This window comes from Myripristis murdjan, chromosome 11, assembly GCF_902150065.1.
Source record: "Myripristis murdjan chromosome 11, fMyrMur1.1, whole genome shotgun sequence".
NCBI lineage: Eukaryota > Metazoa > Chordata > Actinopteri > Holocentriformes > Holocentridae > Myripristis > Myripristis murdjan.
Genome location: NC_043990.1, coordinates 29,993,065 through 30,019,572, shown reverse-complemented (window position 1 = coordinate 30,019,572; position 26,508 = coordinate 29,993,065). Strand labels below are relative to the sequence as shown.

Genomic DNA, 26,508 nt, shown 5'->3' with positions numbered 1-26,508 from the left:
GGCAATTACATCTTTTTTTGTACTCAAGATTTCTCCATAAGGTCACTGCTCATAGTCATCTGGGGGTTTTGCGGCCCCCAGCATTGGTGCTGGTATTGGTTAATCGGTGGTGATGTTGTTACATGGGGGCTTTATTTTGAAGGTCGGTACCGGTAGTCGTGTTCCCCTGGCTGCTGGACAAGTTAAGCAAACGCTTTCGTCGACCTGGCAGACTTTCCTCATGAGCTAAGAGGCTAGCAGCGCTAGCTCTAACGTTAGGTGTTGCCAGAAGTGGCAGGGAGATTTACATACTGTAATGTAGCCAGATACCTGGGGGGAGAGGTGTCTGTATTAAAGGCTGAACGTTGGCTGAACTAAAAGGAAAGAAGCGACCGGCAGTTTCGTGATTTGGACCTTAACAAAGCTAGCAAGGATCTGCCATGCAAACTACGTTACTGAAGGTGAGCTTCCATTATCACACTGATGTAGCCTGTTGTAGAAACTCAGAGGACACAATGGGCAAAATAGCTTGCAAACACTCATAACCTGCTAGCTCATTTCCCCAGCTTAATGCTAACGTTAGAGGATGATACCTGGTGACTAAGGTCACAGAAGTGGTACAGCTGGAAAACGTCAAACTCGCTCGAGTTATTTGCTAGCTGCTGGTCAGGACCTGAACATAGAACGTTTAGGCGTTGGCTTGCTAATGTTTTATGTCTTACTCGATGTTAACGTGGAAATGGAATTTTTTCATGCTTGACTGACAAGGTTTCTCCTTGGCAGGCACAGGGAGAGGAGGAAAGCCATTTGGGAAAAGATATGCTGAAAGTTGGACCACTAAAATAACTACAACTACTGCTTCTAAAAACGTAAAAGCAGAACCAAGCCAAACAGCCTGTGGTCAACCAGACCAGCTCGCCAAGGGAAATGGTGATATGTAATTGAAGACATTCCTGCATATAGGAGCTAACGTGGCTAGTGAAGAGGGGTGGCTCTTTGTTTCAGCCTAACTGTTGAAATACACCCACAGGTGTGTCCATGGCCTGAGGAGCTAAGTTTGGCCTGGCTTCAACTCTTGTGAACAAGTATTGCAACTAGCCTCATGCTTTTTAATAAAACTGTCCGAGCTGCCCACTCAACTAAAACGAGGAGAACATAAAGCTTGATGTCTCCAGATTTTGTTCACATTTAATCAAGGTGAAACAAACCCAGTGAAAAGACATGAGGGCTGTGATGAGTAGAGTATGGGGGTGGGTATGGCCATGGAGCAGATCTCCTGTGTCAGAGAACACCACAGTGGTGTCAGCAGAAGGCCAGAAGGTCAGCAGCCAAGGCTACAGGGGGTTGACTTCCTGGATCTGGGGAGCTCGCAAAATTGACCAAACCAGTCTGGTAGAAGAATATTGGGAGGCACAGGAGAAGCTCCAGCCCATGGAAATTGAAGATCTTGGTCCTGGGAAACTGGAGACAGTAGAACACGCTCCTCGGTGGTGGGATAAGTTTCATCCATCTAACTACTTCCTCTGGCCAGGAAAGCTTCAGCCAAGTAGGGTGAGACGAAGGAAAATAGCTGGTTGGAATCAAGCTGCTTGGGACTCGGATAATGACGGGGAGTTTTCTGACTATGGAACTCCTCCACCATCTCCTACACCTCCTTCCTCTCAGCTGGTGTCTCCTTTACGACTCTTTGTACACAGCTGGAAGGGGGAAATTTTACCGGAGCACTATGAGATCTGCTTCAATTTTCTGCGCCACTTGTTTGACCTGTTCGTGGTTGGCTTCTTGTGGACTGTGTCCCCTCCTACAAAGCTGATCCTGGAGGTTTTGGGGGTCCATGGAGCGCTGAAGCTGTGGTTTCATGGGATGGCCATGTTTTTTGTCTCCACAGTGGGAATGGCAGGATTGCTTTGGTTGATCCAAGAGTATCTTCCACAATTTGCCTTGATCTATGGAATCGTGCAAGCCTTGGTGATCTCTGTCAGTGTGCGACAGAGTGTGATCCTAGGAGAGGAGGAGGAAAAAGATGATCAAGACAAGGAAGATGAAGAAGTGAAAGATAACGGGGATCATAAAGAGAAGCTTGTGTCTGCAAAAGACAAGATTATGCCTTGAGTAACAGCTGTCATTTAGGTAAGTACCTGGCTGAAAATGTTAACTCTTAACAAATGTTGTGTTTTTGTGTTTTGGTTGACAGGCTAATGCAAGTACCCAAATAAATGAAGTAAAGTAGAATGATCACATTTTATCATTTAGAATGCAGCACAGAAGTGATGCTTTTATGTATGGCTTTTAATTGTCATTTGCTCTGTGAATTTCTAGGCCAGGTGCAAAAAGAACATTTAAAATGTGAACTGCTCTCATCTGGCACACATCCCATTCACATTCAGGAAGCCCATCTTGGAGCTATTTTAAACTTGCAACCAGAGAAAAAGGAACTGTGACATTCTCCAAGTGGTGTGAAACCAACTGGAACCACTGAGAGAATTTTACCCTTCTTCTGGGAGAGCGAGATAATTGAATTTATTTGCCTGAGGTTGTGATGTAGGAGAAGGCTGATATGAATAGGACGTCTTCACATCATTTATTTTTAATCTTTAATTATCCTCTGTCTCCAGTGTAATACAAAGTCAGTGATCTTGTTTTCCTCCATTATGTTAAAAAAAAAAAAAAAAAAAAAAAAAACCTTTGGTACAAATACAAGAGAATGCTTTATGAACTCACTCATGGCTAAGTCTGAACAAATAGCCAGATCTGGATGCTCATGGTCTTGTGATGTGAAGTTTTTATTTGGGATTTTAGCTTCTTAATTACTGTGGTGTGACTTAACTTTTGCTTGGAAAGTCTTCAAAAAAATTTGTGACAAAGCAGTGGAAACTGCATCAGATACTGTGTGTCCAGAATTGGCCAGAACAGGATAGAGGCCATGTACCAAAACAAGTCTTTTTTTTTTTTTTTTTTTTTTTTTTTTTTAACTCTAAAGTGTTTTCCTCCTACTTTTCCAAGCATTTCTGGAATTCTTTTATTTCTAGTTTGCCTGACCAGTCCAGATGTGTTCAGGGTGCTGCATTTACAGATGATGTCACATTATTGCCCTGTTTCCATCCGGTGTTAAACATGCGTCTGGCCTGCCCACCTGTGATAGGCTCTCCGAGATAAGCATATATCATTTCCATTTGCTAGTGTTTTGTTTTTGTTTTTGTTCTTTTTTTGTTTGTTTGTTTGTTTTAGGCAAGAGAGGGGGAGAGTTTTATTGTCATATGTACAGTAAAACAGACTGTTACATTGTACACTGACATTCCTATTTTGCTAGTTCTGTTCCACACAAAAACTAAAAAATAGAGGTAATAATAAAGTGGCATTTAACAGGCATTTAAGGAAAGGAGACATCTTTGCTCACTAGAGCCTTATTTTAATGTGCTGTCAATTACTAATGATATATTTCACATCTGTAAATGATTACAGGCTGGACCCAATCACACTCAGGGTCAGATTATTTACTACAGTGGTTTGGAGAGAGTCGGGTTCTCCACTGCGGTGGATAAATCAACCTGAACCTGACACTGAACTTGAATGTTTGAATATGCAGGTGGGCGGGACTCTTCCACAGTGAATCTGATGTGTCACAAATTACAGACGAGGTTAAAAAAAAAAACCCTAAACCCTCAGGATGATGAAATCAGTGTCAGGATTTGTTTTTATTCATTAAACAGCTGCTTTGTAGTCAACCTGCACTTCAGTTTGTATTTGATCCATCAGCTGAGAGTGCAGATGTAAGATTCTTTTTCTATTGGAAAAGTGATTGTCTGACTGGTGTCGAAAAATCTTGTTCTGGACCAGAGCTTAAGACAGAGGACATCATGTTAACGCGTCCTGGGCCCCATGTGTTTACACCTCAAATGTGATGCAGACAAGAGAGTCCCAGGCCACTTCTGTTGCCTGAGCATGAAGGCATTGCGTGCTGTTTACACCTGTACTTAGATCTGTCCACTTGTGATTGGATCACCCAGAACGGATGTTAATGCCAGATGGAAACGGGGCCTATGATTGGTTATGTCAGGACACCTTGAAGAACCACACCAGTGATTTTGCATGTTGAGGGTTAATTAAAGTCTTTTAACATAAAAGCCCACCCACAGACTCCTGGGATTCAGAGGGTTAAACATTAACTGGCGATTGCCAGTTTTACCCCACCCCTTTTTGGCCTCAACCAGTTAGACTGGAAATGTCTTGGGGGTAACTAAACATAATGTGATATGTCGTCCATAACTGCAAGATCCCAAGCACACCAGGCACCGACACTGGACTAGCAACTCTGTTAGAGCCCTGTTCTCCAGATTATCTATTAATTGACAATGTTTCTTTTTTTTTTTATCACAGGTGGCTTAAATTGAGGAAGGTCGCCATCATTTTCGGGAGACCACTAATGCCAGGAGAATCCTATTTGGATTAAATCCCTTCCAGATGTTTGGCATGATGTACAGTGAAGCTGCAGAGAGACTGAAGCACACATTTCACTGCTGGACTGCAACTTGCAATGGAAGTTAGGCATTGCAACACATTTACTACAAACTCACAAAGGTGTACTGATTCCATGTTATTTTCAATACTATTGTCCCACTCCCCTTTTTTTCAAGTGTCCTTGCTTGACTTTAATGGTATTACACTGTTTAATATCTAAAAACGTATGATACCACTACCTTACCACAGCAAATCAGCAACAACTGTCTTTATTCAAGAAGTTGTGTTACAGAACATCACACAAACTTATTCACAGAGATTGTGTTTTCAGTTTGCCTTTGCCAGCTCTTTTGCTGAAATTGTATCATTTTTGGTTCCTGTTTGATGCTGTCAGCATGATTTCTGCTCTGGCTGCACCGTTGCAGTCCAATGTTGAGAGCCACACTGAGATTGTCTATGCTAATCCTTTTCCTTCAACTATCCCAGTCTGTATGGTAAGTCCTCTAGAGGGTATATTGAAAAAATAAACTTCAGCTTGTGTGACATTGGAATTGTAAAATTTTCTGAGGGATTTTGAATCATATCATGAATCAGAGCATGAATATTTGGATAAAACAATTTTAAAAAGCACATTTTAACTCCAGGCTCACAATGTTGTTGAAGTAGTGAACATTTATAAATATTTTAGAATTCAGTCTTTGTTGACAGCATTTGAAGTGGTATCAAAATGTCAGTTATAGTGACACACAGATATATATGTATGTATGTATGTATGTATATATATATATATATATATATATATACACACACACACACAATTCCTACACAAAAACATTACAGAGATTTCTCAAATATGAAAACTGACAACTTCACAATATTGCTCTTGCTTGTCCTTATCTGTTCAAATATTTTGAATATTGACAATACCAGCACTTTTTGATACCTGTTATCTGTACTGACTTGTTTTGCCTTATGTCATTTTTCTGTGCCACAATATTTTGTTTTTATCAGAAACACAAGCCACAATTCTTCACTACAAGTATCCTCATATTTTTCCTCTTTTTTTCACATTTTATTTCCAAAGGCACAAATGATAAAATCCTATGTTTTTCAAATTGTAAAATTAATTTGGTCTAAGTGCACAATAGCACATTTTGCACACTACATATCTGTAACTACATATGACTTGCAATATTTATAATTTTCTCTATAGCATAAGCCCCTGATTTATTTCTTGATAAGTATTCTGATTTTGAGTTTGCCTACCTGCATCAGTGCTTTTAAGAATGTTGGAAATGGTCTTGGGTATTTTTGTATTGTAGCAAAGTGGAACTGAAGCTGTCTGCTTCACAAATTCACAGTAACAGTGGGACCCCAAAAAACTGATACAATGTCTACAGGTCTTTGCCTTGAATTGATTGTTTGCCCGTGTTATAAAGATGTTATCCCAATGATGTTAACCGTGATAAGCTTTTGTAAAGGAAGATATTTTTGTAATAAGGGTAGCCAATACACTTAACAAGTGCTGGATCACTGTAGTGAATGACATCTAGATCTAATTCCTTGGATGAGGGAAAATCCCAAGCATATTAGTTGTACATTAATAACTTGAGGTAGAAAAAGTATCTGCTGAGACCTCTAACTGTACATTTTATAAAATTGCCATGTCTGTCACTGTACACTGAGTTGATAATTGGTCCTACTGGCAAAATAAAACTGTTCTGCTTTGTCTTGAGTTTGTTCCTATACAGTCAGCTTTGTTTTTCCTCTATTCACTGTCTGGAGTCCATTGTCTTCTGTACATGAGGCATGTGTGGTTATTTTGACATGCTTTTGTTCTTCCCTTGAGTCTGCCAGTTCAGGAAAAGAGATCTCTCATCCTTACCAATAGAGAGTAGCAGAAGCTAAGAATATTGCTGCTACTAGCCACTTGGATTCAAATGCAGCCTGAGAATTGCTCATATATATTTAAACCATAGCCCTTTCCACAGTATTGGTTTTATGTTAAGACCAGACAACATGAAGGGGGTGTCTTTGTGTTAGATTGGATTGATGTACTTGGGACCAAATAAATGCTAGTATGGTTGTAAATGCTAGTAATTTTCAGGGGAAACCAGGCTGTTTTATGGGAATATAGCAGAATGTTTTTGTTTTGTTTTGTTTTTTTTAGAATTGTTTCACCCATTGATTGCATTAGATATTATGTCAGCTCAACCATAATGGGACGTAGACTGTAAAACATTAACAAACCATGAAGGAAGAACATTTTTCGCTCATAGAAACAAGTAGTGGAAGAAGTCGTAGATCAGGGCTACAGTGAGAACCCGGTGCAGAGGAACACACCTGATGAATCTCAACTTGTACAACAGGTTCCATGTTAGTCACTCTTAGAGCAAAACTGAGCTTAGTGTTGGGTTATAAAGATACCTGGGTTTTATGAGTATGCACGATGGTGAAATCTCTTCATTAGTTGCTTTGTGCTCCCCTGGGCTGCTAATCCACAATACTGTATTTCTATTTCTCCATTCACTCCCATAGTGTTGCAAAACATCCCCCAAAATAACACTTTCAACACATACGTTAACATTGTCAAAGTGGATCATACCAGTATGAGAAGAAACAAATCCCGGTACCCATTTTTTCAGGAAAGTGAGTGGCTCTTATTTTCTTGTTTGAATGGAAACGTAGATCCGGTGGATAGCATCGGCATAAAAACATCTGTCTAGTAGCCTTGCATCAGGAAGAAACAACCTGATAGTACTTGCACAAATAACTAATTACATGAAAACATGGGTACTGGGACTAATGCATTGGCATTATTCACATTGTTTATGTTAACTTAAAAAGTGTTTATTTTGGAAGCTGTTTTACAGCACTATAGACGTGAAAGGAAAGACACATGCAGTAGCCTAGGATTAGCAGCCCAGAGGGGCATGGAGAGACTAATGAGCATTTTTCACCATCTCAAAATATGCCCAGTAACTGCACCAGGCAGCAGTCTACCACACTTGTCTCACAAGTAACAGTGGAGCCTCCTAGTGGCGACATCTAAACACTGCGACAGATGGGGTCCAGCAAGCCCACAGCCCTTGCTGTGCTAATACACAACAGCCAGTCTAATCACACTTCAAAACCTTTATTCACATTAAATCAGCTCTCATATGCTTTATAGTATATACATAATGGTGTATTACCAGTACAAGAACAATGTACATATCTAACAATGTAAATCTGTGTATACTGATGTTGTATAAAATGGTGGCATGAACTTTGTGTAATCCACAGTATTGTCACATATCAAACACGAGTAAGTGCTGTCTGAACCTATTAGGGATGATGCAGAATTTGCAAAGTGAAATTTGGTCATAGTTGACACACAAATTCAAAGCCTGGGCCAGCAATCATGCACCTTCAGTTGATCTATACTGTATGCCTTATAGTTTTATATCCAGTAACATATATACGGCATAGTGGGGACGTACCCAAAATAAGAGAATGCTGCCTCTTTATTTACTCACCTCACCCCAATAAAACATTGGTTTCTCTGCAGAACACAGCAGTAAAAGCACTAATACCCACAGGCTTTGAGTACAATAGAAAGTCTTTCATCTCAAATTGCAGATTTGCACAACCGACATGCAGCTGAAGTTAACTGTATTGTTTTGGAGCATCATTCCGTGGAGTGAAGGAAGTGGGTGCACTAACAAAAATGAGCAATTGTTTGTCCACAGCTCTGTGGTCCTTCTGGATCACTGATGCTGACAACTGTTCCTCTACTCTCACTTTACTCAATAGCATTCCGCTTTCCTGAGCAACGTCAAATCAATGTCATCGAAGAAAAAAAAAAAAAAAAAAAACACTGACTAAAAAATGTTGCTGTACTGCATTATGATTTTGTTCCTGGTGAAACATTTCTGAATTTCTAAAGTAAGATTGTCCATACTGGATTATTCTGCAAAGGATTTCTAGGTTAAAGATAAACACCGTTACTGATATGAAATCTAATGCTGCCACACAAGGAAATAAGATGAAAGGACACTAAAATGATCACTTTGAAAAGGGTCTTGGGCAGGGAAGTGTGAACAGTGGTGGCATCCTTTGGACCAATTTCAACACTGAGGTTGTGTTGCCTAAAGTTTGGTTTTTGAGCTGTGGGAACATGACTACCAGGACTCTGAATGCTGTTTGGTTTGTTATAGCAGATTATACTGATAGTGCCAAACTTGTATGTGTAGTAATAATATAATTACACCCTTATGTACAATGTTGTGACATCAATAATGACAAAGGTTGGCATTAGCTTTGAAACTGGCATTTAGTCTAAAGAAGTGTTCACTTAACACATCATGAAAGTGAAAAAAGTGAGAATTTTGTTCTTATGCAAATGAACACTCACTTTGTCTTTCACGATAACACTCCAATCAAGTACAATGCTTTGAGCACTCACCTTGTAATTACAATGTTACTACACAGCCTATGGTCAACTGCATGTCAAGTAGTATTAAATCAAGCATTAAGACAAGCAAATAAATAAGTAATCTTAAGAAAAAAAATTTAAATCGCTGTATTATATACAATAAACTCTGCCATTTTGTCAAAAGGTAGACGTATTTAGTCAGAGACATGTTTTCCCCCTCTATTCAAATCTTATTACAGCTCTTTCACTATGCTGCGTTCCAGCTATATTGGAAACCAAGAAATTCTGACTTTCCCCTGGGAAAAATACATTGGAAGTCTTTCAAGGTGGAATTCCAAGACAGGATGAATGGGGGGAAATGGTCCAGATTTCTGAGATGCATTTATCTCTTGTCACACCAACATGGGATCACACATTGTAAACTCTGTATGGCATTACTTTTAATAGAATTCTAATTTCCAAAATACATCTAGGTTTGATTTCCAGCATTTAATAACCTTAAATCTGTAAAAATGAGTGGTAAAAACGAATCTGAAATGTAAAGCTGCATTTCCAGTTGTGATAGTCTATGCCAACTAGCTAGCTAACAAGGTTGATTATTATATTAGTTGCTGCATGGGGATCAGGATTTTAGGCTGGTCAAATGCATTCTCTGGAGCATCTATGTTTTTGTTTGTTTGTTTTTTTTTTCTTTTTAACTTGGAACGCACAAAAGTAATTATAACCTACCAACTGGGGATTTCTGACTCCCAACTCTGACTGAAACGCAGCATTAGGCCTGTGTCCAGGTAACTCAGTGACGCAACTAAACAGAAAGAGTGTAGTTTTGTGATGTGACATTGTCATGGTCAGACATCCCTAAAATTCCCCAAAATAAGTTAGCAGTGCTCATTAGTGGGTGTTTGATCCTCCAGAATTTGGGGGCACTGTTGTCCCACCGCCACCCCTCTGTCCATGCCCTCCTCTTCCATGGCCCAAGATGCAGTGTGCACTTCCGCAGCCTTCGTCATCATCATCTCCTTCGCTTTCGGAAGAAGACTCTCCAAACTGTCGGGGCTTCTCATAAACACAGCAACCTGAAACACGAGGGGCGGGTCAGCTACAGCCTCAAGTGGCAAAGAATCAGATGATGTGCCTCCTGATAAGCTCCTACTTCCCAACATGGCAGAAAACATGACAACTTGTGATTTATTTCAATTGTGTTTGGTCAGACATAGGAACAAAAGGGAGCCTGTAACAAGCATGGGTAATGCTGGTAGCTGCTGCACAAAGTTACTTAATACTGTAGCAGCAGGATGAAGAGGAGGAAGTGACCAGGAAGAGTATCAGGCATGCCATCTGATTTCACCAACATTTTTCTAATAAAAAAATTGTACAACGTAGTGGGACAACATCTTACAAGTGGCTATAAAAATGTGACAAGAGAGATAAAGAATGACAATATAATAGATGCAATACTAATGATCTGAGTTTTAATTATGCTGGGTTTGATCATTAAATACAAAGTGAACTGCCTTAACATTCTAAACATTATTTTTAGCACACTTAAAGGAATAGTTCACACATTCTTTATTTTAAATGTGATATTATTCCACTCCCCTCTAGCTGTTGTGTAGGACAGTAGTGGCTCTATCTTCCTCTCATTGTTACTGAGTGCTGGATACTGGCTGGATGCTCCACATGCTAACTGTTAGCCTCCTGTCATACAGGTGGACCAGTGTGCGCTGATATAAAAACATTTGTAGCGGGCACAACAACTAGATGACCTAAGGAAGCCTAATGACCTGAGGACCCAGCATGTCATCCTCGGAGGTTGGTAAGATGGCCCACCTTCTGCTAATCCCATGCAGTTTGGGCCACAAAGCCTGCAGTCCACATGTGTTCTTGTGGCCTGTTGTAAAATGGTGTGTTTGTGCAGACTGGGGCCTAAACAGTCTTGGAGTTGCATCAACTGGCTTTGACTGGAAAGCTGAGACTCTTGTGGATTCAATGAGCCACATTTGATTCATTTGTGATGATATTAGTACCCGTAATAGGCATTCATTGTATTGAGATCATTTTTTAAATGTATTCTGTATTTACATTTGTACTGATATTGAACAGTACTGATGTTTATTTAACTATTTATTTATTTTTATTTTCTCAGTGTTCATTCATCAAAATTACAATATTTCCAAAATTCCAACACACTTGTAAGGGTCACAATAGGGCTGGGCGATTATGGCAGAAATCAAAATCACGATTAATTGAACATTTTACCTCGATTACGATTAATGAACGATTATTACCGATTATTAAAGCTTGAATCTTTTGCAAACAAAACAGTAAAGTCAATTTGACTCCAATAATTTAACAATATGTTAAATTATTATTATTATTTTAAAAATGTAAATTACTTATCAAACAGACCTAACAATTCAGCTACCAATGAATGAGCAGTAGTATGCATGTGATAACATAGATTGAAAAATAAGCCGAAGTGATACCTCTTCTCTGAATAGACAAGCTAAGCCAGTGTGCTGCTGTTAGCCAGTGAAAATAAAGCGGAGTGGCAACTCTTCGATTTGTTACACAATCCATGTCAGTGCGCTGCTGTAACCTGGAAAATTTCTTTGCCTTTGCCAGACATATGTCCATATTCCACACAAAAACAGCATATCATTCAAATTACGTCAAATTCCGCGATAGTCCGCGTTAAAAATAGATTCCGTTTTGTTTGGCTAATTCCGTGATTCCGTCCGCCATTCGGTGATCGCGGAAATTAAAGGGCCCTATCACTGTTATAAAAAAATAGCAGCGCAACTTGGTGGGCGTTATCTTGGTAATTTCTCTTTGTGAGAAATATAAGGTGTGGCGTGTGAGCGTGTGAACGGGTTGAAATGCGTGTGTCTCACACACGAGACTTAAGAGCCCTGCTGCATAGTAAGCAGGCTATATTAATTTCTCAGAATTTTGCTCCCTAATGATTATTATTATCATTATTATTAGTAGTAGTAGTAGTAGAATAATTAATCATCAGTATCTAGGCTATATATTATTATCATGTCTATATTATTCTTATTCTTATTCACTACCCAGAATCACGGAGCGATGGACGTATGACGTCATGACGTCAGTTAGCTTCTGTTGGTCTTAGCAGCCAAGCTGTGTGCTGGTTGTGGGCTAAACGATGCAGTGAGGCTCTTTTGGCGTCTCTCTTTTTAATCCCTCCTGCTTAAACTGCCTGAAGTTTGCAGTGTACAGCCTGAGTGAGGAGGAACGGACAGGACAGATGACAACAGGAGCATTTTGTGATGTGATGTGTTGTGGTGTGGTAACCGGAATAACCGACACGGGCAGGATTATGTCGGCTAAGGGCCCTAAATGTCGGTTTCGATTATTTTTCGATTAATTGCCCAGCCCTAGGTCACAAGCTATGAAATGCCATATTCACACCTGTGCTGAAAAAAAGGAACCTATATCTGCATTTTTACCATACTCTGCTTGTAAAGTGAAAAAATGCAAGATCAATACTGTCTATGTTCACTGACGATGAAGAGGAACTCACATTTTGAAGACCTCCTTCCCAGATGCTCGTTGTCAACCGTGTCACTGGACCACTCCACTTTCTTCTCAGTCTTTCTCTTCCTCAGCTTGATTGTCAGGCTTCGTCCCTCCTGCGACATGCACACAGGTCTATTATGAGTTTATGAATAAACCTAATCTAGGTGGGACACTCATTCACACACAGTCTGATTTCTGCTGGTGATGCCATGGCTGTGGCTCTGTATGTGTATGTGTGTGTGTGTGTGTGTGTGTGTGTGTACACTTGGAAATGTTATTTATAGTGAGGACCCGAATGCATTTTTAACCACAGAGTGGGGACATTTTTGGGAAGTCAGGACATTTTGGCCAGTCTTCACAACAACAAAGGCAAATTCTGGATTATTGGTTATGGTTAAGGTTAGCAGTACAGTTAGGTTTAGGTTTAGGTTAAGGTTAAGGTTAAAGTTAGGGCAAGGCTTTGGGTTAGGCATGTGTTGATTATGTAGAAGATTAGGGAAAGGCTTCAATTTGTCCATCAATAAAAATGGGTCTGAAAAAATTGGGAAAGGCTGTAAGAAAAGGCATAGAGGTCAATATAACAGACTCACAAAGATATAAAAACAACTATAATAATTTGTGAGATGTATAAAATGATGCCATTCATGAGTCATTTCTGATGTTATATAATAAATATGGTACTACTGTCTCAGCCACACAACAGCAGGCTGCTCCAAAATATGAATCTGTGAATACGTTTTGACCTCACTTGGTCTTCCTTAGGTGTGTTAATTACAATAAACCTTGACCTGCTTATACGTGACTGGTCCACAAGTGACATCATACACATGAGCTGGTCCACATGGATCTAGTAAACACTTCATCACAACACAAAACAAGTTACTGACATGTATTCCAGTTTTCCCCAAAAGTAGAGCAGTACAACCACGGTGGTGGTCGGGGTCTACTTTTTGTCTTTGACTGGATGTTTGCTGAATGGATGATATATCTTTATCTAGATATGAACATGCAAGATACTAATACTGAACGATATCAAATTTAGGGTTAGTGTTACCTAAAAACGCTGATTGGTCTTTTCTTATCAATAAAATACTTTGTGAAATAACTGCATTTTCTACTTCCAGTTTGTATTACTACGCTGTTTTTTTTTTTTTTTTAAGAAGCATCTCAATTTTCACTGTTACCGCACTTAAAATCTGAGATAAGTGTAAACCCATAGTCATTACGAGATATTCAGCCTAAGTGTCGAGTTATGACATTGTGTCCATATTGTGTAGCACTCTAATACATGTCAGTGACTTGTGTTGTGTGACTGAGTGTACCAGACCCTTGTGGGACACTTGATGTATATGTAACATGCATATGATGTATATATAACGAGGGGAACTGCCCTGCCAGCTCATTAAAACAGGCAAAGCCCTCCTTTACACACTGTTGACTCCATCCGGCTGGCACCAGTTATCATTTAGCCACGTCTCGTCGGTTGATCAGCCGCAAAGCACAGAAATAACGCGTGATCTGCCTTCAGTTTACTGCTCTTTATTTGTAGCCTTGGTAAATCAGGCCAGGTACGCACTCTATAGCAAGACAGGTGACTTGCACCTTGCTGACCCCGCGCTCCAGTCAGATGGACCAAATACAAGTCTTAGTAAACAATTAATTTAATGTCATATGAAATAAGAATATGATAACCAAATGAAGGTGGATGTCCCTCCCTATTTTTATTTGGTGAAAAAACCCTTAACTCATATGAGTAAAACAAGCAGTCATATCCAGGTGGCTTCTCCGTTATAACAGGCCTCGGGAACTTGGAGATGGTAGTGCTGCGGGATGTGGTGTCATTTCAGAATAATAACGCAAGCTAACACCCACAGCTAGCTAATGTGCGGTGGATTGAGAAGACGGACAAAGGCTCTTGGTGACTACGTCTTTGTCGTTTACCTGTTGGGGCGGCGGCGGCGTGCTCGTCTGAACGGTCTCCGTTATCGTCTCACTCGAAGTCCCGGGAACCTCCGCCATCCCTGACGCTGCTGTGCTAACGCAAACGCTAGTTAGCTAGGTGGCTTCAGAAGTAAAAACAGAGGTGGAGACGGACGCTGCTATATGACAGTGTGTGGAGAGGTGCGGTATTATAGCCTTGGTACTCGACCTCGCCTCATAAAATCACACCCGAATCCCGACTGAAGCCCGTTAAAGACTGATGTGAGTTGTGGTGGGGACCAGAAAGTGGAGCTCAGACAAGCTGCTCACATGCAAGCACGAGCAGGCCGGAAGCTGTCCCGCTTACAAACTAAAAGCATGGACTGTTTCGATTGGAACATTTTTTCTCCTTTATTTCAGAAAATTCAAGTCAAGTGCATGAAGTATACATGTTACATACATTTTTACATCATAAAAAATGTTGCAAAAATGTTGTAAATATACGCCAGTATAAAAATAATAATAAAAAAAATTCAATGAATTACAATGAACAATAAATAACAAAATGTAGGGAAAGAGACAGACAGAAACAATCAAAAACCTCAGGGTCTGCTAATTAATTGGAGTAAATCTGAATTGCCAATTTGTGATTTCTGTGTTTTAAATTTTCAATAGTTGGTAATATATGCGAATGTATAGTATAATTATGTAAGTACTGGTGTAGCGCAACAACAGAGAATCGTGTTAAAATACCTAGCTGAGTCATTTGGTTACACGTGGAGTGAAAATGTAGCTGATGGTGTGTGTTATGTCATTAGGCGTTTTATTTTGAAAATTAAATATGACGTTGTTGTTGTTGTTGTTTTCCATTTTGGCTAGCTTGATGCTTGTTTCCTCTGTTGAGGGGAAGATTTTTCCCGACGGACGACTGCTTCCGTCGGTCCGTAGGATAAAATAATCCGTCAGATACCGACATTCTTAGGGGGAGTATTGAAGAGTATTTCGGGTTAAAACTGATTTAGGTTGTCAGTGGACACGTTACAGTTTTGTGAAAACACGGTTTAAGTATGTGCATATGAATTACATTCTGGAAATGTATTTACGTCTTTACAGGAGGACGTAAATGAAAGGTCGTAGCTGTCATAGCTCAGCACACTGACAGTACAGTAAGTGAACTTCGTTGATTTTTTTCTCCTTGAGCGTCGATAAAAATGTTCAACAGTATGTAAAGCGATATAAAGCCCTCAGCGTGAGTGTCCCTGCCCTGTACGCCAGGTGCTGTGTTGATGTGCACGTGCCTCTCCTCCGCCAGCAGGATGTGGAGGGCACGGCGCGTGCTGTGCGGTAGGCTGGCGGGAGCCTACAGACTCTGCTCCAGCAACCGAGCCCAGCCCTCAGCCTCCTCTTCCTCACCTGTCAGCCCGGCTCTCCGGGGCCAGGCGGAGAAACAGAGAAGGAGACGAGTCAAGGAGAGGGCCATACTGTCCAGTCAGCACAGCGTAAGTCAGCGTCACTTCCTCAGACAGCTGCTTTCTGCCTCTGTGGCTGCAGGCGGGCTCCACAGCGATGTTACTGTGGTTAAATGCCATAAAACTAAAAACGAGACTTAAGGGAAAAAAGCTAAAACTAACTGACTCACTGGCTTTGGAAGCTCCTCAGTGTAGACCCTGACAGATATTCCAAATATAATGATAATTAAAAAAAAAAAAAAAACTAACTCAAACTAATACTGAAACTAAGAAAAACTCAACTCAAACAAACAGTAAAAACTAAGCTGAAGCGAGTAAACCCACTCTGGAAACAAACTGAAACCAAACTGAATTGAAAACAAATACATGAAGTAAAAAAGAAAAACTAATAAAACATATAGAACCATAGTAACTCTGGTGGAGACACCAATGCGATGCCCTTAGGGGATTCATAAGATGTCAGAATGAGAAACTGTCGTTTTCATGTCACAGAGAGACACACAAGCAGACACACACACACATATATGATGAGTATAAGATGGCAAGATTTTGGATGTTGATGTAGTATTGAATTGGAGAACTGTTTACAATGCACCTGGTGTAACTGAGCTATTTTCTACTTAACTAACAGGTCTTGTTGTTGTAGTTGTTGTTGTCTTTTTTTTTTTTTTTTTTTTTTACTTTTTGTGACAATTTTGCTGTAATTTTCTACTAATTTAATTAAAATATTAATGTAATTATTAAGTAATTCATTTAATTTATTTAAACATTTATATAGAAATATTTCTAATAATTATAAATAACTGTAATAATAGATTGCATTCAGATGCCTTTCACAAACACTTTGATCTTGATCCAGTATCAGTGTTTTGACATTTATACAATATGCAATTTTCATACTTATAATATAGTTTTCTTGTTTTTTTTAACAGTTTTTTTTTATTCTGTAATTTTTTCAGAATTTCAGTTTTTTTTTTTTTTCTAATTTGCTAATTGATTTTTTTTCCATGTTATTATTTTTTTAAAAAAAATTTTTTAGATTTTTTTTTTTTGGGGCATTTTCTGCTTTATTTGACAGTCACAGCAGAGAGACAGGAAAGGCAGGGTAGAGAGGGGGGATGACATGCAGCAAAGGACCTGAGGTCGGATTCAAACCCCGGTCGCTGCGATTGGGACTAAGCCAATAAAGGCTTCTGTTCTCTTCTAAGCTCTGGTACATGGTACGCGCTCTTAACCGGTGAGCCACCGGTGCGCCCCATTTTATTTTGTTTTTTGTGAGAAACTAAGTGAATTTGCGGTGAATCCTTTGAAACACAGAATCCCGTTGACGCAATGTAAATTTCAAAGGTTTTATTTCACTCTATTATCGTTTATTTTTTATTTTTTATTTTCATTTTTTTGGTGGACTGTTTTTGGGAGGTATTTATGTAATTTTGTTGTGTTTTTTACACAAAATTTGGTAATTTATGTGTAATGCTTTACCAGTTTGCCAACAGTTTGTTGTTGTTTTTTCCCCAAGTATTTTTTGGACATTTTCCAGTAACTTTTTACTAATTTCTCACTAATTTTTAGATAATTTCTTGCTAATTTGGTATTCTCCTTTTTTCCATGTTTTTGAAACTATATCCAATGAATTTGCTCAGGTTTCAAATTAATAAACTAAAATCAAAATTACACTTGTACAGCAGCCATCTTTCAAAATTCTTCCTCAGTATTATGTGATTGTGTTATAGTTAGGACAGTTAAAAAAAAAAAAAAAAGACCGTCATTTGTCCATTTTTTTCCAGGTGCAGGTTTATTTTTATTCAGCGTTCATGTAAATTAATTTCTTAATCAGGTTTTTACCCCATTGAATACATATAATGGAGAGAAAAAATGGAAACACTTACAAACATGCAAACATGAGTGTGCAGTGTTTTTTAATATGCCAGGTTTGACAGTGCTAATTGGAATTTAATAAATTTATTTATTTACTTATTTATTTTTATAGAACACTGGAGATCATGAACTGACATGGAGCGAGAAAGAGGAGATAAAATACACTGCTCAAACACCTCCTGGACAGAAGAAAGGTAATACACTTCCTGCATATTTTTTTTTCCTAATTCCCATCAAAGATGTCAGTCTTTCCCAGCAGCCACTTGCCTACTAGTGGTCTTTCTGTCTGTAGAGTTAATAAATTGTCTTTGCATTTCTTTGGCAGACACCACTGTGCCTTTCCCATCATCCTACAGCCCAGAGTACGTGGAGTCCAGCTGGTATCAGTGGTGGGAGAAAGAGGGATTCTTCACTCCAGAGCATCACGTGAGGATTAAAACACAGATAGGCAACGACAGCCCTCTCTGAAAGAACACTGCAGTGGAATATGTTAATGTTAAAGAGCATGGAATACAGATTGTGGAACAAATTTTCCACTGTCGTAGATCTCACCATTAGCCGCTGTAATGTGCTGAATGACGCTGATGTTCGATATGAGCTGTGGAAATTAGAAACTGCACAAAATCAGTTGTACGATGCATGACATTGTAACATGACTTGGAAACTTGTAACACAATGCAAAAATACGTACAGGTGTGTGTGTGATATAGAACCTGACTGATACTGGATTTTTTAAGGCCATATCAATGCCATTGTTTGGGGGGGGGACTTCTGGTACCTATATGTTTCTGATCTATTTTAATACATAAAACACATACTTGTGGCAAGGAATCCTCAACTCTAGTTATCAAATAGCTTTAATAAACATATACTGGAAGCTTGATATTTTACAGTTGAAGAATAAATTTCTTAGCATGGCCTTGCACCACCATCTGCTTAACTGTTTGCTTACTGTTAACTTATGCTATACTTGTGCTAAGTATTTGGCTAAGTAAGTACAATGAACAAAAGCGCTTTTTACTGCAACATGTACTGTACGTTTTTTTGTTTTTTTTAAGCATGTAATTGACGTTGTGAGCACTAATTGCTCCTAAACATTTGCAGCCATTTTCTGTTTTACACATTTGTCTTGCAAGCTATGAAGTTATGTTGCAAGCTGACACACTTTATCTTATGAGCACAGCTTATTTTGGCTTATCTTTATCTTTCATAATGAACATGTCTTGCATACTGTAAGAATCTCATAGAAATAACACACATGTTGTAATAAAATATATAATGAAATATGTGTTCTCATACCTCTTTAGGAAAGATTAGCTCATGCTGTGGATCAGTCCTTCTCTCTGTGTATCCCCCCACCAAATGTGACTGGTTCTCTACACCTGGGCCATGCTCTTACTGTAGCTATAGAAGATGCCCTGGTTCGATGGTAATTATCACCAACATAGACAATCTTTTGGGTTAATTATAAAGCCTGTCTTTGAAAATGTAATCAGTTTGTTTGAAATGGCTCATCGGGGTGCTGGAACAATAAATTTCCATTTTCTAATCAATTAGGAAGAGGATGCAGGGCTACAGAGTGCTCTGGGTCCCTGGATGTGACCATGCAGGGATTGCCACACAGGTACAGCAGCTCCTTCTCTGTTTGTGGTGAAGTAATTGTTTCTGTTTGTGTTCTCATCATTTTACAGCTAAGTTGATCACCAAGCAATATCAGAAAAACATGGGCTACTCCTTTTAAAGGGATAATTCACCTATTTTGAAACAAAGCATTTGGAGCATCCGGCCAGTAACCAGCACTCAGTAACAATGAGATGAAGATAGCACCACTACTGTGCTACAGAACAGCTAGAGGGGAAGTGAAATAATATAAAAATTTTCGAAATTTGAGCTTAGACATGTCTTAGGATATTTCTGCATTGTGATATGAGGAAACACCTCGTGCCTCCTGTCTATTTTAGTCTTTTGTGCTTTCATTAGACAGTGGTGGAGAAGAGACTGCAGAGGGAAGGGAAGCACAGAAGGGACTTGAGCAGGGAGGAGTTTCTGCAGGAAGTCTGGAAATGGAAGAATGAGTGAGTCCACTGTCTTCACATTATTATTTGATGTTACTGTTATACTCTTTGGTGTACTTACTGTTTCGCTGATGGAAAGTTTTTTTTCCTGTGTATTTCAGTAAGGGGGATGAGATCTACCACCAACTGAGGAAGCTTGGAGCTTCTCTGGACTGGAATAGAGCCTGCTTCACTATGGATCCAGTAAGACACCAATCACTTGGTATCAATGACAAAGAGTAGTATAAAAGTCTACATAGGCTCATGGAAAGTGACCAGAAAGTACACAAGTAATGAGAAGAATAACAGCTGTTTAGTTTACGAACATCACCTTACAGGATTCCTGGGTAAAATCCTGCAATGAAATTCAAGCAGTTACATGGTGCTGTCATGTGGAATATTCAAAGCATGAACATTCAAAGTCACTGGTATGATCTGTTAAAGTGGCTTGTGTTTTGGTGTATTTTTCAGGGTTTCAGCAAAGCTGTGACTGAGGCCTTTGTAAGGCTTTGCGACTCTGATCTCATTTACCGCTCAGAGCGTCTGGTTAACTGGAGCTGTGCTCTGGAATCTGCCATCTCCGACATAGAGGTATCAAAGTTTTATATGAATGCATTCACAGAATTTAGACAAAATAATCAAAACTATACATAAAGGACTTCAACTTTGACATAAGCAAATCACAAGTAAGAAGGCAGCTACAGGTTGTTTGCAGCACAATAGCATCTGATTTCATGTGATGAAGAAGTGAAAGAATCATTTGGAGTATATATAATTTTTTTAAATTTAATTTTTTATTTTTTTCAAGGTTGAAAATGTACTTTTCTTAAATCAAATTCTAGCACCTTTCAAACAAAGGGTCTAGGAAACCCTGAAAAAATTCGATCATCCATTTTTAAAGAGAAAGTCAAAGAAACTTCTATGGGAAAATGTCCACCTCCATCAAGTCCAATATCCACTACACACAGTTCAAGATGCAGCATGACAGTATGATATGATGAAGTGGGCTCAGGTTTTCCTTTTTTTTTTTTTGGCCATCTTGTCCATGTTAGGTATGATCTTCACTCATGTTGTTCTGTGCTTCTTTGTTGTAAAAGCATGGCTGAGCTTCTCTCAAACCCACAGAATGCTTTTTTTATTATTATTATTATTTTAGAGGAGATCCTAAGGTTTCAAAGATACCACTATGTCCTGCTGAATTACAAGGGAGTGTGTATAAACTGACACACAAGATGTCTAGATATTTTCTAATAGGCATTGCATGTCCTGTGCACTGCTGCATATTCCTCTAAGGTGCTGGTGACACCAAGAAGACTCCATACAGCCATAGAACCAATAAATAACAGATCACTGCACTCAAAAAGTGCTTATACAGATGGCTTTAGTCTTATATTCTTTCAGTTTGTATCTTTCAGATTTTTTTTGTGAGTAAGACAGCACCGGAGTGCTACTACCATGTCTTACTTGCCAAAAAAAAAAAAATTGAAAGAAAAGCGTTCCTGTCTATTTTCTGTTTGATGTACAGGTGCAGCCATGAAACAATGGCATCTTGAGTTCGACTATTCAAGTGAGGTATTTAAGGAGAAATTTAAGGAAAAATCGAAGTTCAAGGGGTTAAGGAGCTGGTCATTCAGTAGTTTTTAAAATATACGCAATGGCTGATGGAAATTAATTTTAAATTTGTGTTACATCTTGTGTTCTCAGGTTGAATCAAAGGAGCTGTTTGGGCAGACCATGTTGTCTGTTCCTGGTTATCAAGAGAAAGTGGAGTTTGGAACAATGGTTACCTTTGCATACCCTATAGATGGCCACGGTGGGTATTTGCTCATATAATTCAAGCCATATCCTGTTTTGGGTTGTTCTATGTCAGGTTTTCTTTTTTTGATTTTCAGATGGCGAGGTGGCAGTGTCCACCACTCGCCCTGAGACAATGCTGGGAGACGTGGCCATAGCTGTCCACCCTGATGATCCTCGATACAAGGCCAGTACCAGTGAAACAGTTTCTGTTGTCAGGCTTCCAAATGGACATGGATTTCTGGAATATCACTGAATTTAGATTGGAGTATTCCAGACACGGAAAGCCAGGAAATTTGATCAACTCTGTAGGGAAGTTAGTAGGTTTTTCAAATGGGTCTCTTTATAGGCATAGCAGAAGCTATTTTCCAACTTGTTCGACAATTTCATTATTATGGAATTACTTCAGAGCTGCGATAGGAACCCTGTGATGATTTTTTAGAATTAGTTTTCTCTAGTTCAGCTTGGTTTAGCTTAACAGTGCTATAATATTGATGTGACATGATGATAAGGTACATTGATTTCAAAATTACCAAATCTGTGCACAGATCAAAAAACAAACAAAAAGAAACAATAACAAAAAAAAGTCTCAAACAAACAAATGTGCAACATGTACATCTGTCACATGTCTGCAGCCATGTCGGCAGAAGCTTTCTTTTGACTACAATTATTGACCTTTGTGAAAATTATTTTGGCCAAAGTGCCTACACTTGTCCAGGATGATACATCCACATGAGACAATCTACTATGCTAATGTTTGTGTTAAAACAAACATTAAAAAAAAACAAAACAAAAAAAAAAAACAAATCAATGAACAGAAAAAAAAATGGAAAGGAGAAATAACCAAACATATTGCCCAGATGCTAATATTTATGAAGAAAAGAATCACAGACACATTCCTATTCATAATACTTAAGTTGACACTTACCCTACTTAACTCTAAGATTTAATAAACTTTACATGGTCTTTCTAATGGAACTAATGGTTCTAATGGAACATCATCATCACAACATGAAGACACGTGTTCATAACTGAACTGTGCCAAATACCACTGCCACTGTTTAGCATGTACATACTTCATTAACATAAATTGCCATTAATTAATTGCCTTTAGCGAGTGGCTGTTTCATTTATATGAAATGAATGAATCCTGTAGATGCACTATGTTGATAGCACAGCAGCAGGACCTGTTCTAATTTCAGAAATGAAGCCAGGTGAACTGGATCAATTACATCTGCTGCACTTCTGCTTGAGTTATTTTGAAGGAGGTAAATATTGCCATATGTTTTTGAGTTTAGATTTACGCTTGAGACAGGTCAGTTTTCTCTTCCCTGGCTGTGAAGTTATTAGCAAGGTTTGTGTCTTTGAAGCCATGGAGAGCATATCACCATGATTTTAGGACTGCAGTGCTCCAAAGGGTCAAAGATTCTGTAAACTGATAATCATTTTCACCTTCCAACTTTTTTTTAGGATGTTCATGGAAAGCATTGCAGGCACCCCTTCACCAACAGAGTCATACCCATTGTCACCGATACAATGGTTGATATGGAGCTAGGAACAGGTACCGAAAGCAGTATTATGTGGTAATGGCACTGTAGTAGGTCAGCACGTTACAGGTTTTATATGTACAAAGGGACATTGTTAGTTTAATGTACTTTGCACTGTTGAAACTTTTATCCTCTGAGCAGCGTGACTCCTTAGTTTCCTACTGATATGTTTTCTAGGTGCAGTGAAGGTTACGCCAGCTCATGACCACATGGACTTCCTACTTGCGCAGAGACATTCACTTCCACATCTTACTGTAATTGGAGGAGATGGGACTATGATGCCTCACTGTGGACAGTGGTTGAAGGTGCATGATTATCATCATCATTGTCTGATACAGTCAGACTAGTATATTGGCTGAGACTGGAATTTAGATAACAATGTGATATCTTTAGTCAATATTGATTTTTTATGGAGATGTATAGTGTTCTCGTTGGTCTAATTGCTCAATCAGAGAATTTCCATCTGTTATAAATATATAAAATATAAAATTTATGGGGGAACAGTGAATGCGTAAACTGTTGGGGTAATGAAAATGGTCATATTTAATGGTCATATTTAAAAAACGAAATTAGCTGTCTGCAGCTTGAATCCAAAGTATTGGTCTACCAAAACATACATAGAAGAAACCTTAGTATCTCATAGGACAGCCAATTCACAACCTCAAATTTGATTTAGCGGTCTGTGTTTCCCTCATGTGTCCATTTTAAGGGGGTGAAGCGTTTTGATGCCAGACAGCAAGTTCTGGATGCCTTGGCAGACAAGAAGCTGCTCAGAGGAAAGAAGGATCACGCCATGAGTTTACCCATTTGCAGGTAAAGGAAGACACAGTCAAATCAAACATTTTTATATCAGTTATTATCTTCACCATAGACATTTTGACTATATTAGAATATTAGGTTATAGTAGAACACTGGCAGATTCTTGAGAAGTTTTGATTATAGATTAGCCAGTTTCTCCTTCGAAAGTTTCTTAGTCCTTTCTTAGTATTTTTAGTGAAAAATCTGAATTAAATAAAGATGTTCACTCCCTTACCAAGACATTTATGAGACCTTAAATAGTACCTGGAATGTATGGTCCAACACAGGGGTATGTCCCCCAGACAAGGTTAGGCACTTTGGCCAAAATAGTTTTCACCAAAGCAGTTTTTGTCAACATTTTTAATACTTTGGACTGGGAATTTGCCAAAATTGTGACCTCTAGAATGTTCACAAGCAATGTGTGTGTGGGGATCTAGTTTTCAGCACGAAATTGCATTTTGTTCATGGCAATAAAAATCAATAGGCATTGTTCCCTAAGCACAACCCATTTCCATGCCAAATATTGAAAGAATTGGTCAATAATTGTAGCCTTAGGAGTCTACGGACAGTTTCGGACATGGCAGAGGTCATGTGACGGTCACAAATCCAGAGTATCCATTATGCATGTGCTAAGTGCTTAACATGTGTTAAGTATAGTGTTGCAAAGGGGTGGCAAGTTTCCGGAAAATTTCCCGGAAAGTTTCCAAGAGTTCCCTTGGGAATTTTCGCTCTGGAATATTGGAAATTTTCAGGAGATTTTTGCTGTCACTTTTTTTCCAATTTTTCCGAAAATTCCCAGGAAAATTCGGCTCAGGAATTTGGGAATTTTCATTTTTTTTCTTGTCATCAATTTGAATGAGGTTTTTAAAAAGTTTCCATGGAAATTTGAGCTTGGGAATTTTGGAAATTTTCGTTTTTGTTGTTGTTACCTTAAGGTGAATTGGGAAAAAATAAACAATCAATAAAATGAATGTCAACATCAATATCACCATTTTGGAAATGGAAACCCTAATCTCCTGAACTCAGGACTCACCTCTAACCCAAAGGCCACAATGCCAGCATACTGTAAAATCATCATCCCCATACCCAAGTGTGTGAAATAAAACTTGAATATAAAACTTAAATAAAAACAGTCAACTTTGCATTTTGGTAGAAACAAATATGTTGCATGATTCAATGCAAATTCAACTGTCCACCATGATTCACATATGCAATTAATTTCGAGCACATTTGATCATCATCAATCAGTAGCCTATACTCCACTAGGCTACAGCACTTCCACTGAGACGATCATTACATCAGCATCATGATTCAATTTCCTGCATTTCTATGCATTTAATGGGTAGTTTGAACCACTTCATATGCACACCTTAACAATAGTACTGCACACAGTCCTATGCCTGAATTAATAGCCTAAACCTCTTACTAACGCTGTATAACTGCTGGTCGTTGCATTAATATCCTACAACAGAACAGACATAGGATTATTATAAAGAGAAAATTCGTTGCACATGGGTGATACCATTAATATCTTAATGTAGGATATTTACATAAAACGCCCCGATGGATCAGGTTAATTTCATTTGAACAACAGATTTCCCGAGCATTTATATGGACTACCACATGATAAAAATGAATCCACGGACCACCAAAGTAACGTTTGACTGTTTAATTAAATCAACTTAAAATTACTCTGGCACGGTTGGAGGGGGTGTGCTCCAGTATGGTACGGGCGCTCATGCACGAGCACATGCACAATGTAAATCATGCCATCCTCCTGCTTCCACAAAATTGTTTAATGCGCGCAGCGCGATTAACTGTGAATCGCGGCATTGCACAATCAATAATGAACTGATAATAATAATCAACCAGATCCGGCAGACATGACCGGGTGGCCAGGCACTCCATGCGGTGCTGGCCGGCACCAAGCAGGCACCACTCCCCAAAATTTCACAATGTTTCCAGCCAGGGGAGCTCATGTCACCACCAGGGGAACTGTGCACCCCTTTGCTCCCCCTTATTTCGCACTCTGGTTATGCCAATATTCTCGACAGTTTGACTCAGCTAGGGAAAATTCCCAAAAATTCCCTGGAAATTCATTATAATGTGACATGTTTGCATGCATATCTGCTTATAACAAACCAAAATGCTTATTATGTATACATATATATGACCGGGTGAATGCAGTGAATATAAATTCCCGAAAATTCCCCAAAAATTCCCATTTATTCCTGTTAATTCCCATTAATTTCTGAAAATTCCCATGGAAATTTCCCAACTTTGAAAATTCCGGGAATTTTGCAACACTAGTTAAGTAGAATATAAATAATAATAACTGGAATTGTCTAAAGTTTCTAAAGAAACTTTAAATGTACTTGCCTCCTTTGCCGAACGTGTGGCGATGTGCTAAACCACCTGTCCCTTTGCTATGCCGTATGTAGGTTGTGTTTGGTTTGTAGCTGTTGTGCTAGTTGCCTGTTTTGTGAAGTTAATATGGTGTTCCTGGTGGTTGCTTAGCGGCTGCTATGGTCTTTTGAGTGGTCTCTGTGGTTGATGTAGGCAGTTGCTATGGTGTTGTAGGGGGTTTGCAATGGTGTTGCTACGCAGTTGCTATAGTGTTCCTGATGGTTGCTAAGGCATTGCTAGGTGGT

At 39.0% G+C, this 26,508-nt stretch overlaps 3 protein-coding genes across 6 annotated transcripts in view; 2 read left to right on the top strand and 1 right to left on the bottom strand.

The window, feature by feature from the left end:
• The first annotated feature begins 172 nt into the window (after nt 1–172).
• Nucleotides 173–6,172, top strand: c11h6orf47 (chromosome 11 C6orf47 homolog). 3 transcript variants are annotated; one of them, XM_030063264.1, is made up of 3 exons: nt 173–440; nt 769–2,109; nt 4,357–6,172. In XM_030063264.1, the coding sequence occupies exon 2, from the start codon at nt 1,201–1,203 to the stop codon at nt 2,089–2,091; it is 891 nt and encodes a 296-aa protein (XP_029919124.1). In that variant the 5' UTR covers nt 173–440; nt 769–1,200; the 3' UTR covers nt 2,092–2,109; nt 4,357–6,172. The 3 variants fall into 3 exon arrangements, with proteins under 3 accessions (XP_029919124.1, XP_029919122.1, XP_029919123.1); XM_030063262.1 differs by having other exon boundaries at nt 763–2,109; XM_030063263.1 differs by lacking the exon at nt 4,357–6,172 and adding an exon at nt 2,299–2,670 and having other exon boundaries at nt 763–2,109.
• A 1,385-nt stretch (nt 6,173–7,557) lies between these two features.
• On the bottom strand, nt 7,558–14,646 carry ppp1r11 (protein phosphatase 1, regulatory (inhibitor) subunit 11). Its single transcript, XM_030063282.1, has 3 exons — nt 14,339–14,646; nt 12,402–12,510; nt 7,558–9,930 (listed from the first exon to the last, which is right to left on the bottom strand). Exons 1-3 carry the CDS (start codon nt 14,414–14,416, stop codon nt 9,746–9,748), a joined length of 372 nt encoding a protein of 123 aa, XP_029919142.1. The 5' UTR covers nt 14,417–14,646; the 3' UTR covers nt 7,558–9,745.
• A 596-nt stretch (nt 14,647–15,242) lies between these two features.
• Nucleotides 15,243–26,508, top strand: part of vars2 (valyl-tRNA synthetase 2, mitochondrial) — a 31,684-nt gene continuing 20,418 nt past the window's right edge. The window contains exons 1-14 of one of the 2 annotated variants that reach the window (XM_030063231.1): nt 15,243–15,483; nt 15,630–15,816; nt 17,777–17,858; nt 17,990–18,090; nt 18,972–19,093; nt 19,222–19,288; nt 19,645–19,739; nt 19,841–19,922; nt 20,190–20,309; nt 21,423–21,531; nt 21,611–21,699; nt 22,983–23,073; nt 23,237–23,364; nt 23,769–23,872. In XM_030063231.1, the coding sequence (XP_029919091.1) occupies nt 15,634–15,816; nt 17,777–17,858; nt 17,990–18,090; nt 18,972–19,093; nt 19,222–19,288; nt 19,645–19,739; nt 19,841–19,922; nt 20,190–20,309; nt 21,423–21,531; nt 21,611–21,699; nt 22,983–23,073; nt 23,237–23,364; nt 23,769–23,872 (1,373 nt within the window). In that variant the 5' untranslated portion in view covers nt 15,243–15,483; nt 15,630–15,633. Of the gene's footprint in view, nt 15,484–15,592; nt 15,817–17,776; nt 17,859–17,989; nt 18,091–18,971; nt 19,094–19,221; nt 19,289–19,644; nt 19,740–19,840; nt 19,923–20,189; nt 20,310–21,422; nt 21,532–21,610; nt 21,700–22,982; nt 23,074–23,236; nt 23,365–23,768; nt 23,873–26,508 lie in introns of both variants that reach the window. The other variant, XM_030063230.1, reaches the window with a different exon arrangement.

What these genes read in the sequence shown, in the direction of transcription:
- ppp1r11 (XM_030063282.1), bottom strand. Translation starts at nt 14,416, where the DNA reads ATGGCGGAGGTTCCCGGGACTTCGAGTGAGACGATAACGGAGACCGTT. An exon ending in CGCCGCCGCCGCCCCAACAG is followed by an intron (nt 12,511 to 14,338) that starts GTAAACGACAAA and finishes TGCATGTCGCAG; the next exon opens with GAGGGACGAAGCCTGACAAT. An exon ending in GGGAAGGAGGTCTTCAAAAT is followed by an intron (nt 9,931 to 12,401) that starts GTGAGTTCCTCT and finishes CTCGTGTTTCAG; the next exon opens with GTTGCTGTGTTTATGAGAAG.
- c11h6orf47 (XM_030063264.1), top strand. Translation starts at nt 1,201, where the DNA reads ATGAGGGCTGTGATGAGTAGAGTATGGGGGTGGGTATGGCCATGGAGC.